Here is an 18,154-nt window from a genome sequence, read left to right as displayed (position 1 = left end):
ACCCATTTCTAAAGCCTAGTATCTTCAGACAACTTGTCCACCCATTCTGTCTCTTGCAGCTGAATCTTTTAATTAGCTAGTTGCTCTGTCATTGCTGAGAGGCAGGGGCTGAGATTTCTTTCACTGTTGTTTCTTCCTGTAGACACACAGCAATGCCAGTTGCTTGCTTCTTTCTCAGCTAATACATATGTGTCTCCAGCCAGTGCAGCATGTCCACCCTGTAAAAACGTTGATGTAGTCTTGGTTTCTGGTTGGTAAAGGTTAACCAATCCTTGGATTTTTAAGAGCTTACTATGTCTATGTTTTAAATATCTGAGTTCTACGTCTTTATTCCATGAATAACTAGCTATAAAATGACATGACTGTAACATAACACTTTTGTTCATGTGTGGTCTATTTATGAATACATGCTTGTGCGTGTGTGTGCTCGTGACACTACATGCATGCATTCATGTGTGTAGAGGCCAGAGGTTGATAAAAGGTATCTTTCATCATTGATGTCTTTCAGACAAAGTCTCTCACCAAACCTCGACCTCAATGATTTGGGAACCCAGCAGCCCTGGGCATCCTCCTGTCTCTACTTTAACAATTTTCGGATTGCAGGATGCACTGCCAAATTGATATTCTTTACATACATGCTGGAGATTCTATTTCAAATCTTCATGATGGTGTGACAAGCACATGATCTACTGAGCCATTTCCCCGACCCCATAATTGTCTGTCTATTGTCTATCTATCTATCTATCTATCTATCTATCTATCTATCTATCATCTACCTACCTGTCTATCTACTTATTTACTTTTAAACAGTGAAAAGATTTAAAGGAAAAGTGAGAGAGAAACTCCCAAAGGAGGAATACCCTAGAGATATTTTTTAAAAAGATATTACATTTGCATTAGGTATAATAAATGATTGACTTCTGAAAAGCCAAGGGAAAGTTGTCTTTGATCAAAATTCCATTTTTCGTTTATAATTACACCCAGTTTCGCTTATCTGTCAGTTTCAAGTTTCCGCATCGAGAATTGAAATGTTCTGTTTGTTAGAACTTGTTGCTTGTAACCCCATCTGGTCTCAAACTTGGTATGTCAAGAAACATGACCTTTATCTTCTCTCCCCACTGCCTCCAGCTCCCGAGTTCTGGAATTGTAGATATGTGTCACCGTGTCCCGCTTTAGGAGACACAGGAATCCAACCCAGGGCTTTCTGTGTGCCAGGCAGGCAGGCTTCTGAAGGAGTCACATCCAGAGCCTGAGAATTTTTTATCACATTTTTACAATTCATCTTAAGAGTAAGAAAAAAAAATGTTTTAAGTGTTCTTTTAGAATGAGCCAAAATATTCTAAAACTCTAAAGTGGGTTTTGATTATAATGAAAATATAATTTAAAATGAAAATATCAAGTATCTCTGCAAACTAAATTAATGAATACAACTTAGTCTTTATAGTTTCGTGTAGGTTGCCAGGAAAACATTAGGGTTCAAAATAAGGATGTATCGAGCAATGGAAAGGTTATAGAATTCTGAACAGATGGCCAGTGAGAGCCAGTAGGTTCTCAGGAAAGCTACAGAGGACAAACTGAGTCTCTGTTTTGTTTTTTTGACATCAGGTCTCACTGTCTATTCCAGGCTGGTCTTGAACTCTCTTTCTTCCTAGCTCTACCTCCTGAGTGCTGGGGTTATAGGTGTACAACACCACTCCCAGCCTGTACATTAATCTCTTTTGTTATTATTTCTTTTAGAAACAATTTTCATTATGTAGCTCTGGCTAGTCTAGAACTCCCCATGTAGGCCCAGCTGGCCTTAAACTCATAGACATCTGCCTGCCTCTGCCTTCAAGAGTACATGAACGAAGGCACATGCCACCAGACCCTACCTAAATTAATCTACTAAAACCTGCTTTTTCAGCCAGGAGTGGTAGAACATGCCTTTACTCCCAGTACTCACAGGCAGAGGTTGGTGGTTCTCTGTGAATTCGAGGTCAGCCTGTGTACAGAGTGAGTTCCAGGCCAGCCAGAGCTTCATAGTGAGACCTTGTCCTAAAAAACCAACCAACCAACCAACCAACCAACCAACCAACCAGCCAACCAACTAACCAGCCAACCAGATAGACAAACAACAACAACAAAAACCAAAAAATCACCAGCAATAACAATAAAACCATTTTTTTTATACTTCTAACCTCTACGTTAGAAATAGATCACTCAGAGCATGTAACCCGTATTTATTATCTGTTGATGACATCATCTTAGTCACCTGTCCCTGGAAAGTCCCACTATCTTTCCAGGTAGTGAGAGAGGGGGAGGCAAATGTCTCAGTAGTACTTGGACAACAGTTTGGCACCTTGACAGACCTCTATCCTAGGTTTCATCATAAAATGCCCTCTGGGGGCTGGAGAGATGGTTCAGTGGTTAAGAGCACTGGGTGTTGTTGAGGTCTGGGAGGATGTCAGGTGTGTTCCTCTATTGCTATCCACTTTGTTCCCGTGAGACAGAATCTCTCACAAAACTTGGAGATCACAGCTTCCTCATCTAGGTTGGCTGGTCAGCAGCCTCGAATTTCCCTCTGTCTCCACCCCTCTCATCACTGGGACCACAGAAGGGAATGGTCACATCTAGCTGGGGCCTGGGGGTCTGAGCTCGGGTTCTCATGCTTGTGAGCCATGTTCTCACATCCCTACTTCCCTTTGCAAAAACCGGTTTGCTTACGCCTCTCAGTTTCCACTTAGTGTTTATTTCTTTTCACGGCAGGTTTATTTCAGGACAGTGCAACTTATCGAAGAGGGTATAAAAGGGTCTCCCGGTCTGAGTTTCTACTTCAAAATTAACGGACTTCCTATATTTCTGAAAGGCTCAAATTGGATCCCAGCCGACTCATTCCAAGATAAAGTCACTTTGAAACAGTGAGTATTTTATTGGCTTCTTTCTCTGTTACTCCCACATCTCTCTGCAATGTCACCAAGCTCAAAGGTCAAGTGACTCATATCTTTTTTTTTTTTTTTTTGATCCCAGCAGAAGGACCTGGGGTTAATAGCTTGATAAGATGACTGGAATTTCAGGATGGACAAGATCATGCTTAATCATTCATTCTCCTCTTGAGATACAGTCTTACAGATAACTAGTTTGAGACAGTTAAGGATATGTTATTCACCTTGTAGAAAACCATTATATGTTTTCTCTGGAGAAAAAAAGAAAGTGACGCACTGATAGTTACACTAATTAGTCTCAGAAAAAATTTAAATCCAGCTTGTTGTTGTTGTTCTTTTAAAAATACATTAAATATTTTTGAGCATGGTTTTAAGGAATAAGGGCCTACATTTGTCTTTATTTAAATACTATTTTTCTTAAAATATCTTATTAAAGATTTAAAAAATATTATTTATTATTTACATGAAATATTATTTCACTTAAAAAATCTTTTATGTGTTTGATATGTGTGTGTTTGTATGTACATGTCCATGTTCATTAGTGTGCCTATAGGATCACATGCATGCCACATGCCTGTGGAGCTATGACAAAGCACCATGACCCAAAGCAAAATGGGGAGGAAAGAGTTTATTTGGCTTATCCTTTCACATCACTGTTCATCACTGAAGTCAAGGCAGGAACCCAAGCAGGGCAGGAACCTGGAGGCAGGAGCTGAGGCAGAGGCCACGGAGGATGCTCTTCCTGGCTTCTCTCCATGGCTTGCTCAACTTGCTTCCTTATAGCACCCAGCATCCCCAGCTCAGAGATGGCACCACCACAATGGGCTGGGCCTTTCTATATTAATCACTAACTAAGAAAATGCCTTACATAGCTGGCTCCTTAGAGGTCTGCCAGAGCCTGATATATACAGAGGCTGATGCTCACAGCTAACCATTGAACTGACCATGGGGTTCCCAATGGAAGAGTGAGAGAGAAGACTGAAGGAGCTGAAAGGGTTTGCAGCCCAATTGGGAGAGCAACAATAGCAACCAACCAGAGCTCCCAGGGTCTAAACCACCAGCCTGGGAGCCCATAGGGAGGGACCCAAAGCCCCAGCTGTATACATAGGGGAGGATGACATTGTCAGGCACAGGTGGGTGAGAAAGTCCTTGGTCCAGTGAAGGCTGGACGCCCCAGTGTGGGGGAAATCATGGGTGGGGAGGTGAGAGTGAGAGGGTGGGCATATCCTCATTGAAGCAGGAGGGGGGGGGATGGCATAGGGGGTTCCTGGGTGGGTGGGGGGAATGGGGAATGGAGATTACATCTGAAATGTAAATAAAATATCCAATTAAAAAATAAAAATAAATGAGTTTACCAAAAAAAAGAGAAGTTTAAAGTTTTAGATGTTGAAATGAAAACAAGGAAAGACATTTAATAAATATTTGTTAAGTAAACAGAAAAAAAAAAAAGAAAATGCCCTACAGACCTCCCAGTTTATAGTGACATTTTCTCAATGAGGCTCCCTCCTCTCTGGTAACTTTAGCTTGGGTCAAGTTGATAGAAAACTATGCCACATAGGTCCACCTTGGATGTCAATCCTTACCACCCATCTTACCTGAGACAGGATCCCTTTGTTCATCACTGTGTGACAGGCTATCTGGCCCAAGACCATCTAGGGAGTCTGTTTCCGCCACCTGTCTTGCTGTAGGAGCCCTGGAATTACAGTTGTGTGCTAGAATATCCAGCTTTGCGTGGGGGTTGGGGATTTGAACTTGGATTCTAGCTTGTGCAAACACTTCACCCACTCAGCCATCTCACTAGCCCTCCTCCCTTAAAACTTCACAAAGGAGATAAAAAAAAAAATGTCTTGGTGGGAGAGGAATATGTAAAAATATAAGAGCACACAAAATAGTCAATATTTCTGGAGAGCAAGTCTGGAGATTGGAGGGACACCATGAGGACTTGAGGATTCTGGTTAACATTTCTCTATGCGCAAAACCAAAGGGAGACAGAGAATTCAGAATGATGGCTCTGTTAATTCACTTCAATAGTAACTTTTTTCTTATCAATAGCTCTCCTACAATGCCATGCCACGTACCTTAAATACACACACACAACTTACAAACTTACAAAGCAAACCAAAACCATGAAAATTCTTTATCTGGAAGATGACTACAAGTGTTCTTTGAAGATCTTCAAATTAGAATTTAAAAATTAATGTATATTCATGTATGTAGTGTGTTTATAATGTGTCCCGGCCTGCGGGGATTTGACGAGACCTTAGGGAAGGGGGTGAAAGAATGAAGGGACAAGAGACACAAGAAATGAGAGCAAGTCTGGAGTTCTGATCAAGCTCTGAAACTTTAATTTTGGGTGAAGGTTATAAAAACACAACAAACCGGGAAGTTTGAGTGAGGGTCATTGCTTAGAGCTATCCCACTATTGAATGCTTATTGCCCTAGACCATCCCACTGTCATATGCTTATTGCCCTAGACCATCCCACTGTCATATGCTTATTGTCCTAGACCATCCCATTGTTATAACCTTATTGCCCTAGACCATCCCATTGTCCTAACGGGCTCCCAGGAAATGCCAGACCTGAAATTTAAGTTCCTGGGACCTGAGATGTCCTTTCTTAACCTTGTAATGACTAGGCTTTCTAGAACAGCAGGTAACTTCCTAGGTTCTCTTAGGACAGCAGGTAGCTTCCTGGGTTTGGCTCCCGGCAATAATGTACTTTCCTTCTTTGTGTATGTGTTTATATGTTCACTGGCATGTATACACATGCGAAGGCTAAAGGTTGATATTGGAATCTTACCTAATCACTTTCCACCCTACCTTCTGAGACAGGGTCTCTCATTGAACCTGGGGCTTACTCATGGGCTACCACTATGTGCCCATGCATAGACTACGATTACAGGCTCGTGCCTACACATGCATGAGTGTCTGGAGCAAACCCAGGTCCTCACTCTTCTTCATCAGGTACTTTCTAAGCAGTCTCCCTGGCCTTGTGCTGCATTTTCCTACAGGTCAAAATATAAAGCAAAAAATACTTTAAGAAATAGTATAAGATTACCGACAATTTATATAATGAGGAAATCATACAGAGATTTTTCAGTTCATCGTGGTTGCAAGACTCTGTGTTATTTTACCTCAGTTTCTTTGGTGCTGATTAGAGCAAAATCATTTTGATGTTAAAGTGGTTTATTTTCCTTAACAGATTTGAAAATTTTTGTACTATTTCCCCAACTTATGAATTACCATGTGCTCTTGCAACTCCTTCTACAGGTTGCAACTCCTTTTGCAGTCCGTCGTGGATGCTAACATGAACACTCTGCGCGTGTGGGGGGGTGGCATCTACGAGCAAGATGAGTTCTATGCACTCTGTGACAAACTTGGAATCATGGTGAGCACGTGATCCAGTCACGATGTACCCACAGGTGACTCATCCTCACTCTGATGTTGTGGGTTGATATTACTCCTTAATAACCTCTCTCAGAGAAGAAATGTTCCATTGTTTGTTTGCTTATTAATTTTGGCCAAGGAGTAAATGAACTATTGTCTTTTATTTTACATACTAATCTGGTTCTTTTTTTTTATTTTTTTATTTTTTTGCTTTTTCAAGACAGGGTTTCTCTGTATAGCCCTGGCTGTCTGTCGCCCTTTGATTCCTTTTTTTTTTTTTTTTTTTTTTTTTTGGTTTTTCGAGACAGGGTTTCTCTGTGTAGTCCTGGCTGTCCTGGAGCTCACTCTGTAGACCAGGCTGGCCTCAAAAGAACTCAGAAATCCACCTGCCTCTGCCTCCCAAGTGCTGGGATTAAAGGTGTGCGCCACCACTGCCCGGCTAGAGACTGCAAGCACACATTTTTTTCTCAGCTTTGCAAAAGGATTCAGTGATCTCTGTGCCTTTGTTAAGCAAAGATGCTAAGCTAGTCAGTCAGGTGGGACCCTGCCCTGAAATTACCATTTGTACACACTTGGGCCTAACCTCCCTCTGTCCTAGGCTGACCTTGAACTCAGGAATCTGCCTGCCTTTGTATCTTTCTGAGGAGCTGACTCATAGTTAGCTGCCTTTGTTCCTTTGGGTTCATGAAGCCCCCATAATTCATATTGCATCCTTATATTTTGCATAGTTGAGAAATTATATATATTTTGAACTCGTGTATTAGGAGCTCTTTTCCATAGCCTTACGGGCTGTCCCAAACGTCCCAGCATCTACCATTTTGCAGAGACAGCCACACCCTAGACTCCTGCTATTTCTAATTTTCATGGAGTCATTAATATTAACAGGGAGGACATTCCTCGGAGGAATGTAAAATATGTGCATTATTATACAAATAAGCCTTCACCGCTCAAGGAGGCTCACACCAGGACCATGTCCCCGGGGCAGGAACTATGTCACCAAGTCACTCTGTCCCCACAAGGGTCACATTGGGCTAAGCATCTGGATCCTCTTTCCTTCCGAATATTTCCTGCTTACTTAACATTCTCTGGATTTTCTAAACATTTTTTGTGCAACCCTCAAATATCTTTCAGTGCGTGGGCATCTTTCCTCTGCAGAGATGCTCAGGTGGGTGCATTTGCAGAGCTTGCTTTTCCTTTATTTGGAAGATAATCCCCTAAGTGAGAATGAAGACTTGCTTTCTATGCGATGACACCACCTTTTCTTTTGTCCGATAGGTGTGGCAGGACTTTATGTTTGCCAGTGCCCTTTATCCAACTGAGCCTGGCTTCATAGAGTCAGTGAGAAAAGAAGTCGCTTACCAGGTATGCTATTATTACACTTCCAGAAAGAGAGGAAATGAATTTCTTATTTTTTCTTTTGTTCAATCACCCATTTCTTTTTTGGTGTTTCCTACTAACTTCTCTGAAAAAATTACAGTCTGGTAATTCATTCCCCGAGTGATTTACCCAGTGTCATGGCCGAAATGTCGCCTACTTGCTAAGAACTCCCAGATTTGTGCCCAATCCTCCAGTCTCTGGTGAAGCCCTCATTCTTGTATCCAGCTTCCTGCTTTGTGGTGTGGTCAGAGGTTTAGTGGGCACCTCAGTGTAAGATGTTCAAACTGTACATCATCTCTTCCCTGATCCTGCTCTTGGAGTTTTCCTCAGCAAGTGGACACCAGTTTAGCTCAAGACAAAGATTTAATGTGACTATTGAATCCATGAATTGTTTTGGATTTCACACAGGCCCTGTCATTTATTTTGTGTTTTTTTTTTAAAGATTTATTTGTTTGTTTGTTTGTTTGTTTATTCCACTTACTAGAACCTGAGAATCATGGATTAGGCTAGGCTGGCCAGCCAGTAATCCCTGTGATTCTTCTGTCTCTGCCTTCCTAGTACCACAATTACAGATGTATTCAAATCTTCCCCGGTTTTTGACATGGGTGCTAGGGATAGAACTCAGGTTTTTATGCTTGAGTAGAAAGCTCTTAAATGACTGAACTATGTCCCTTAATCTTTCTGAGAACTATTAAGACTGGAGAGATGGCTCGGTGTTTAAGAGCACTGACTGCTCTTCAAGAGGTCCTGAGTTCAATTCCCAGCAACCCCATGGTGGCTCACAACCATCTGTAATGGAATTGGATGCCCTCTTCTGGTGTGTCTGAAGACAGCTACAGTGCACTCACATACATAAAATAAATAAATCTTTAAAAAAAGAAAAAGGTCTGTATTGCATGGCCTTTTGTGAGGTATCAGGTGGGCGAGAACTTCTATGTGGGAATGTAGTGCTTGCAATTTTATTAACCATTATAGCCCTGAGTTCTTCCCAGGTAGATGTGGGGAAATGATTTTATGTTTTCTTACGTTTCAGGTCAGGAGATTGAAATCTCACCCCTCCATCATCATATGGAGTGGGAATAACGAGAATGAAGTGGCTCTCAGGGTGAACTGGTTCCACGTAAATCCCACGGACTTGAAAACTTACTTTGATGACTACGTGACCCTCTATGTGGAAAACATCAGAGAGATTGTCTTATCAGTGAGTAAAGGTTTCGGGGCAGTAGAATTTAAGAATGTGTTTTTAAAATGAGTAAGTCTCAATATTGCTGTAGTATATTGTTTTGTCTTTTTTTTTTTTTTCTTTTCAGTTTTTCAAGACAGGGTTTCTCTGTGTAGATTTGGCTGTTCTTGCTTGCTAAAAGAATATCCTTGCTGAAAAGAAAAAAATAGCATCTTACTCTTGACACAAAAAAGGCACAAACTGTTAAATATGCCTGTAGACCAGGCTTGCTCTGTACACCAAGCTGGCCTCAAACTCACCAAGATCCGCCGGCCTCTGCCTCCTGAGTGTTGGGATTAAAGTTGCACACCATCACCTTCTGGCCTTTTTTTCTTCTTTAATTGTATGCCTCTTTTAAAGGCAGTGTTTTAAACATCATTTGAATTCAGAGTATTTCATTATAATGTGCTAGAAACTGGTCCATATGGGTTGTGTGTGGATTTCTTAGGCGGTAAACTGTTTTTGGAATTCTCCATATGCATTCTGTGCCCTTCCCCCAGCCTTGAGCAGGCCTGAGAGACTTTGTTTACCACACTAGACCAAATAATAAGATCTAGGTGGGATTACCCACCTTGGCTACATGACAATAGACACCTAGGTAGAGTTACCCACCTTAGCTGCACTACAGCCAGCCACAGGAACTTAGAAGAATAACTGCCTGCTGAGAATGCCTTGAGACACCTCTGAAGGTAACCTGTGACCAAAAACAGATTATCCCACCCATCTCTCCTGTTGAAACTAAGAAGGGTTCAGGTGGGGTCTTTCCCTTTAAATTGAAAAGCCAAACACTAAAATATTGAACCTTGATCAGAGAACTTTGTCTTGGCTTCATCTCTACAGTATTCGGTACTTACTGTTGCAAGTTTTACACACTGTGGAGTTTGTGCATAGATCATTACATGTTTACTGAGTCTCTGGATTTTATGATTTGATGGTATGCCTCTTCTACAGTTCTGTAAGTGCATATGCAAATGCATATGTACCTGTATGTGCTGATGTATATTTTGGTGTGTATCATACATGAACATTTAGTCTGTGGTGTCAGGGACACAGGAATAAGGCCATTCTGGTTACCAGTGTATCCTGGGCACTTTTATGGTGTGTCTCTCTTTTGTTACTACTGTGAGCTAGGCATATTGAACAGTCTGTGCTAATATACACTGGCCTTATTTGTATCTGTGGTGAGATGAAGGTGGTATTTTTTTCAGTAACAATTTCAAAAGTTTGTTAACAAAACTTTAATATTTACTGAGCGATTTAATAATCTGGCTGTCTTTACAATTTTATGTCTGTAATTATATATTTAGTATATTCCAAAGCAATTTGAAGGGGAATATATTTTTTTAAAACAGCATGGGATAGGTAACATCTACATATCCTAGTCAATGATTTATATGTGTATTTATTTTTTAGAAACTATGTATTTTTATTTTATGAGTGTTTCCCTGCATGTATCTATATGTGCACCAAGTGCCTGGCTGGTGCCCACGGAGGGCATTGGATCCCTGGAACTAGAGTTGCAGGTGGTTGTGAGCCACCATGTGGGTGCTGGAGAAATGGTTCATTAGTTAAGAATATTTACTTTTCATATTTGATCAATGTAACAGTTTGATTTTAATGCCTGGGGATTTTAATTTGATAGTATGGTGATAAAATGGGCATGGTTCCCAATGCACTGTCTATGCAATCTTTGGCAATTTGCTTAATGTCCAATTTTTCAAGTTATAAAATTATGTTAGAAAGGGGGACTAACTCTTAGAAGCTCTTACAACTCTTTGTCTCAAACTTCACAGATGACACGATTCTAAGTCATGATGTTTACAGAGTTTTTTGAAAATGGCTAGTGTTGAATTCTATGTAATTACTATTACTGTTTCCATCAAGGTATAATTGTTATGATTAGTTCCTAGTGGCTCATCTTGCTCTAAGCAAGCATCTAAGATCATGATCTAGAATTTTCTTCTCTTTTCAGATAGGATTCCTGAGGTTGAGACCCGCCCCAAACCAGTAAGATTTTGAGTTGAGTTTTAAACCCAAGTGTTTCTGACTCAATAGCTTTCGTTCTTAACCCAGTATCCTGACATACAGCAATTTTGTCTCTAGGGAAAATTTGTCATGGTTTGAAGATATGTCCTCTGACCACCACACACACATGTGGCAAGAGCAAACACACTCATCTCACCCAGCAGATGTTATAAGCTAGAGATGTTGCTAAATGTCTTTCATGACAAGTGAGGCCTACCACTCACATTCCTTAACACTACTAACCCTAAAGTCAATAGTACCAAAGTCAGGACACTGCGTGAGACAATGTACCTGTGGGGTAGGAGAGCAGGCAAACCATGGCAGACAGCATTGGGACTAGGTGCCACGAGGCATGGGCTCAGGTGCTCATAACTGGAGAAGGATAGCAAAGATGAGTAGGACATTGTTGACTGGGAGATTGGTGGCTGCCCTGTTAACTTCCTCTCAGCTATTTTACCTTTCTAGGAATTGATGGTAATTTTTTTTTTTTTAAAAAAGAAGTTAACTGTACCTTGCCAACTCAACATATTATCCTTAAAATCATTATATTCTCATGTCCAGGAAGACAAGAGCCGTCCTTTCATTGCATCCAGCCCAACCAATGGGGTCAAAACCATGGCTGAAGGCTGGATCTCTCAAGACCCTTATAGCATCCAATATGGCGATACACATTTTTATGACTATTCCAGTGACTGCTGGGATTGGAAGATCTTCCCCAAAGCTCGATTAGTGTCTGAATATGGCTACCAGTCCTGGCCTTCCTTTAGCACACTAGAAAAGGTAAGCTATTGGGCTCTCGATTTTCCCTGATTTACAATAGTAGACGGTGGGTTCAGATGAGAGACACTTCTTACTTTGTTGATAGTTCTGGAAGGAGATGAAAGAAAAGAATCCTATCTTAATGTCTGAGGAGATAAAATTGTATAATTGTCTTTTGAGATATAACTTTCCAGTATGCTTTTAATTATGTGCCTTCAGGAACACCTAGAAGTTAAATGGAAGTCTGTGGAAACTTAAGCTTGACTTATAATTGTACATGAAAACAACTCTAGTTGCTTAAAACATTTGTCTGCCTGCCCATCCATCCATCCATCCATCCATCCATCCATCCATCCATCCATCCATCCTTTATAACTATCTATCTATCTATCTATCTATCTATCTATCTATCTATCTATCTATCTATGTTTACTCTTGCCACATGTGTGTGGTGGTCAGAGGACGGCTTGTAGCAGCTGGTCCTCTCCTGCCACTGGAGTTCTAGGAATCCAGCTGTCAGGCTGGGCAGCAAGTGCCTTTCCCAGTTGGGCTATCCTGCTGAGCTGGAATTGATACTTTCTATACAGTCTAATCATCTATAGCTATAGAACTGGATACTCAACCACATTAGAAAAAATGAAGAGGATAAGCAAGTCCTGGTCTGTGTTACTCAGTTTCATTTTCTCCTTCCTCCCTCCTCATGTATGTCTTTTTTTTTTTTTTAAATGTTTATTTATTTTATTGATGAGTACACTGTAGCTGTCTTCAGACACACCAGAAGAGGGCATCCAATCTCATTACGGATGGTTGTGAGCCACCATGTGGTTGCTGGGATTTGAACTCAGGACCTCTGGAAGAGCAGTCAGTGCTCTTAACCGCTGAGCCATCTCTCCAGCCCTCATGTATGTCTTTTATTTCTCTTGTTTCTTCCTCTTCTTCTTCCTCCTCTTCTTCTCATATGCTATATCTGAAGATTTAATTTTAGCATGTGTGCTCTTTTAAAAACACTAAACTCTAATAAGATGCAATTTTCTTGGTAAAGAATTTGCTTACTAAATGTGCGTGCATAACTCAGCTGGTCCCCAGTGTACTTGGAGACTTGTATATCTAACCCCATAGTGTGATTTTGGAGCATTTGCATCACTCAGTACAAACTCTGATTCCATTAGCAGTCACTCTCCACTCTCTTCCGACCCTCCCCTCCAGCCCCACTCAGTGTCTGTATCTACTGGCTTATGTATTTTTCACAATTCATGTAATTGGTATAACGCATTATGTGATGTTATGAAATTGGCTTAACATGTTGCATTAGAAGGTCATTGCTCCTTACTGCTCATTCTGTTCTATTGGGTGTATTTCCACCTTTGTCGATCATTTTGTCTGTTGATGGGCAGTTGTGTTATTTCCATCTCTTGGCTATCAAGAAGAAAGCTGTTGTGAGCATCAGTGTGCTTGTTTTTGAACAAACATTTTTCAGGCTTACTGGGTGTGAACCCACGAGTGTAGCTGTTGAATCATTCGATGACTCTCTTAAGGCTCAAAATCACTTTTTTTCTGTAGTGACATCACCGATTAGCTTTCTTCCTAATTTGTCCCGAATACTTTCCAATTCTTTTTCCATTTTTTGAAAACATTTTTTGTGGAAATACAGTTTCACTGAAAATCTGCATGTCTCTAGTGGCTGATTATTTCGAACATATCTTTCTGTGCTTCTTGAAGTTAACATATCTTCCTTTGAGAAGTGTATACTCAGATCCTTTGTTCAATTTTCTTTATTGTCTTAGTGAGGATTTCATTAGTCTGGAACTCATCCTAGAATCTAACTCATTCTATAGCCTTCCTAACCCTTTAATACAGTTCCTCAGCTTGTGCTGACCCCAAACCCTAAAATTATTTTTGCTGCTACTTTATAACTGTAGCTTTGCTACTGTTATGAGTTATAATGTGAATATCTGTGTTTTTTATTGGCCTTAGTCAACCCATTTGAAAGGATCGTTTGACCCTCAAAGGGGTCGCTACCCACAGCTTGAGAACTGCTGGTCTAGGCAGTTTTCAGATGAGGAATATGAGCAAATTCTAAAACATTGAATACTATAACAGCAGTATTTGATTCTTATGTAAAACTGTGACATTTGAAACAATATCAACTGTTGCCCATTGTTCAGTTTTAAAAACCTAATAACAGAGTTTACCTTAAATAAATGAAATGGAATTGTACGATGTACACGTGAAGCCAGTTTCCTACTAATGGCCTCGGAGGCCAGCACTTGGGAGGCAGGCGAATCAGTTCAGTGTTATACATACATAGAGAAGATGCTGTGGGTGCTACCGAGGTTCCTATTGCAGAAAACCAAAGGTCAACAACAACAGGAAGAAGAGATGAGTTATATGTGTTTTAATGAGCAGAATAATGTTTTGGTATTCCAGGTTTTTTTTTTTTTTTAAAGATTTATTTATTTTACTTATGAGTACACTGTAGCTGTCTTCGGACACACCAGAAGATGGCATCAAATCTCATTATGGATGGTTGTGAGCCACCATGTGGTTGCTGGGATTTGAACTCAGGACCTCTGAAAGAGCAGTCAGTACTCTTAACCACTGAGCCATCTCTCCAGCCCGGTATTCCAGGTTTTTAAGAGAAATAATACAATGCAACTTTCTATGTGTGAAAGCAGATGGTTATTACCAAACTGGATCCTACCTTGCATGGGCTGACCTTTACCAGTAATAATGAGAATGACAGGGCTGGATGGATGGCTCAGTGGTTAAGAGCACTGACTGCTTTTCCAGTGGTCCTGAGTTCAATTCCCAGCACGTTTTTTTCTTTAATGTTTGGAATTAATGCCACAGAACAATTCCTAAGTTCTTTCCTGACATGTAGAGTACTTTCCAGGTTTGTCAGGATTGTATAAGAAAAGTAGCTTCACGGCTAAGGTCTGTGACCCTCTTTCTTTATTCACAAGGTCTCATCTCAAGAGGACTGGTCTTACAACAGCCGCTTTTCCCTTCATCGGCAGCATCATGGGAATGGTAACGATGAAATGCTCCACCAGGTTAAGCTGCATTTCCAACTCCCCCAAAAGAAAGACCCTCTAAGCGCATTTAAAGATACTATCTACCTTACTCAGGTAAGCCATTCTTAGTATGGAGTTGATAGGTTTCTATACCAACGTATGCAAGCATGCAGATGTGGTAGCCTTTGTATGGTGGAAAACATTCGGGTTTGCATGCTCTTGTTAAGGTTGCTGTTTTCGTCACAATACAGACGAGGCAACCCATAAAACCTGTATCTATTTTTTGACTTTGTTTCTCCTCACAAGAACAGCTTGTGAAATTCTAAAATTGTGTATTAAAGTGTTTGTTGTTTAAGATTAGTGTAAAAGTCCAGCAGTGAAGGCAGTAGTAGAATCTCCTATGAGGACAGAAATGGACTCACACGCAATATGGTTACCTGGTGTCTGACTGTGCAGCCTGGCAGCTCGGGTAGAAAAGGGTAGAGTCGTTGATGAAGTGTTCTGGACTGAGAAGATAGTTTCATAGGAAAATGGAAGTCTCCATGTATACAGATCACTCTCACCACTGATCTGAGATTCAAATGAGAGGGTCTGGACCACAGCCAGGCTTACATGCTCCAGGCTTTGGATCTGATCCCTGAGACAAAGAAAACAAAGCCCCTGAAATAAGGAAGCAACAATAACCATCTTGGAGAGAACACAAGACAATGTCTTTAAGACATAGAGACAGGCAAAGAAGAGTCCTTACAGCTTGAGGACACTAACCATGGGAAAAAATGCCGATAAATTGTACTTCACTAAAATCATTGGCTTTTGAATTTTTTTTAAAAAGCACTACCAAGAAAGAGAAAAAGGTAAGCTATAGATTGAGGACCAATGTTTACAATCATTTATATGTAATTGGTCTGGCCTGCGTCTTTCATCATGTCTGTTGCTTACCAAATAAATCACGTCCAATTAAAACCCGAGCCTTCAGCCACAACCTAGCTCTTTCCCTCTAGATAATAGAATAGTAATTTATTCTACACAGACAACTTGAGTTATCAGAGGAGCAGGAAGGTAAAGAATCAGTTTCTCACGACCTGGCATCAAATGCCCAACGAATATATGCTAGGAACAAACAAAAGCAGTAGAGGGGGCTCTAAGCTCAAGGGTTGGTGAAGACTGAAGTCACCTCCTGGTGTAGGTGGTCAGTGAGAGGCCCTGCTGGTGCGCCCGTCATGCAGTTTAGTTTTAGTCAGCTTTTGGGAGTGGTAGTGTGAATCACAGATTAAGGGAGCATGCTGGGTGCTCGGCCATTTGAACAGATATAACCAGAGGAGAAAGGAGAAGAGTCTGGAAGACTGGGAGAACTGGAGGGAGAAGAACCTACTTGTTACTATAAGATGAAGCAGGGAAGGACGGCTCTATATGTTTATGAGGAAGCTCTCTGCAAAGCCTTCTCGGTTCAAACTCTTGATAGTTACAAATTTGTTCAACTAATGGAATCTTAAGAAGTGACGTGGGCACACATCCTGTTCTTCAGAACCTTATGAATGACTAATAAGAAAAGAGAACAGTGTGTGGGCGGGAGCTTAGAGAGGATGAACCAGAGAAAGAATACACTGAGTTTCCTTCCTTACTCCCTGCTTCTTCGCTCCCTGTCATTTAAACAGGCTTTGATGAGAATTGTACGTAAGATTACTCGATCTCTGCATCATCCCCGTCAGTGCTTGCTTCCTTGCCTCCGCCCCGTTCCTTCTTACCTGGCAAGGCCTGGCTTTCAGTTCCAGGATTTCTTAAAATAATTACTTAATTGGCAGGTATTGTTTGGTTTTAGTCTGGTGATGACCCCCTTGCTGGAGTGGGTAATCCAGTGGACAGGGGGAGAAGAAGGATGTGTGTGTGTGTGTGTGTGGGGTGGTGGTAGTGTAGGGAGAAAAGTGGAGATAGAAAGGGAAAGAGCAAAGCAGCAGATTAATTCCATTGAGATCCCACCTAGTTTAGTCTTAGAAAGTATCAAGGCAGAGTGCAAAACCGCGTGAGAGGAAGTCCAATTCTGAACCAAGGCTTAGTTGAATACAAATGCTAAATGCTCAGGCAAACCTCGTCACTACTAAAATACATTAGCAGGGAACTCCACTGGTGCCCGTCCGCCTCTGCTGCCTCGGTTAGTACTCCCTACACGTAGATTTCAACACAATCTAGCTCCTCTTGCTTACTCAACACACTCTGTGAGCTTGCCTAAGCTGATAATACAATGAGCATGTATTCTTTTGTATTGTGCTGGACTGTTGCACCGTGGGAATCAATCACACTGCATATAGTTTCCCTACGACAGAACACTGCGGTTGTTTCTAGCTGGAGGCTGTTATGAGTAACGATGCTATGAACAGGATTCTTGGATGCCGATTAGCAGACGAGTGTACATACTTGCTTAGGTATACCGCTGATTTCCAAGGAAGCCAAGTATTTAACTTTGACAGAAACTGTCAGAAACCTTCCCAGAGTGGTTAAACAAACCGACACGTTGTCGAACAGTGTTTTACAGTTCCAGCTGGCTTACTGTCTCTACAGCAGCTGGTGCTGTCAGTCTTTGATTATGGGAATTCTGGTGGGCATGTGTCTTAAATGGCTTTAATTTTCATTTGCTTCATTAAAAATGAGATTAAAGAGCTGGGGAGGTGGTTCAGCCATTAAGAGTACTGGCTGCTCTTCTAGAGGGTCCAGGTTTGATTCTTAGCACCCAGTGGCTGCTCTTAACTCCAACTCCAGGGAATCTAATGCCCTCTTCTGGCTTTTGTGTGTGGCCCCAGGCACACATATGGTATACAGACATACATGCAGGCAAAGAACCCATACATATCAAATAAAATTTTTTTAAAGAATGCGATTTAGTACTTTTTTTGGTTTTTCCCAGATGGGTTTTTCTATGTGTCCTTGGCTTCCCTAGAACTCACTCTGTAGATGAGGCTGGCCTTAAATTCAGAGATCTACCTATCTGTGCCTCCCAAGTGCCAGGATTAAAGGAACATGGCACCACTGCCCTGCAGAGCATAGTAACCGTTTGGGTAGCTTTGTTTAGTAAAGTGTTTGTTTATTCAAGATTTCTACTTATTTGTTTTATTAGACGTTCTTACCTAGGATAGCTCCTATCGGATATGTGAACTACAGCTAGGAGTATTTCTCAGTGACACAGCACTTTCCTGATATGCTCTGGCTTCCATTCCAAGCGCCACAGGAAAGGGGTGTGTGTGTGTTGCGTTGAGGGGAATGAAGGAGTGTTTGCTAACATAGCACATGGCATATATTACATGGCATATATTAGACTCTTTTCAAGTCATCATGTGATTTAATAATCAGGCAATCAAGATTCCTCTGAGTGTCTACTAAATGTCTGATACTTGGCCACAGTATGTTTTGAACCATTTCTCATGGAATTCTAACATCTCCAGACTTTGTGTTAGCTAT

At 41.1% G+C, this 18,154-nt stretch overlaps 1 protein-coding gene across 1 annotated transcript in view; it reads left to right on the top strand.

Moving 5' to 3' along the window:
- Manba (mannosidase beta) overlaps nt 1-18,154 on the top strand; it is an 87,487-nt gene that overhangs the window by 49,991 nt on the left and 19,342 nt on the right. Inside the window, exons 8-13 of the mRNA XM_028760483.1 lie at nt 2,746-2,897; nt 6,191-6,308; nt 7,583-7,669; nt 8,718-8,885; nt 11,493-11,711; nt 14,654-14,818. Of these exons, the coding sequence (XP_028616316.1) occupies nt 2,746-2,897; nt 6,191-6,308; nt 7,583-7,669; nt 8,718-8,885; nt 11,493-11,711; nt 14,654-14,818 (909 nt within the window). The remainder of the gene's footprint in view (nt 1-2,745; nt 2,898-6,190; nt 6,309-7,582; nt 7,670-8,717; nt 8,886-11,492; nt 11,712-14,653; nt 14,819-18,154) is intronic.

Source organism: Grammomys surdaster, unplaced genomic scaffold (genome assembly GCF_004785775.1).
Source record: "Grammomys surdaster isolate TR1022 unplaced genomic scaffold, NIH_TR_1.0 126531, whole genome shotgun sequence".
NCBI lineage: Eukaryota > Metazoa > Chordata > Mammalia > Rodentia > Muridae > Grammomys > Grammomys surdaster.
The sequence above is the reverse complement of the archived record's forward strand: the minus strand, read 5'-3'. Positions and strand labels throughout refer to the sequence as shown.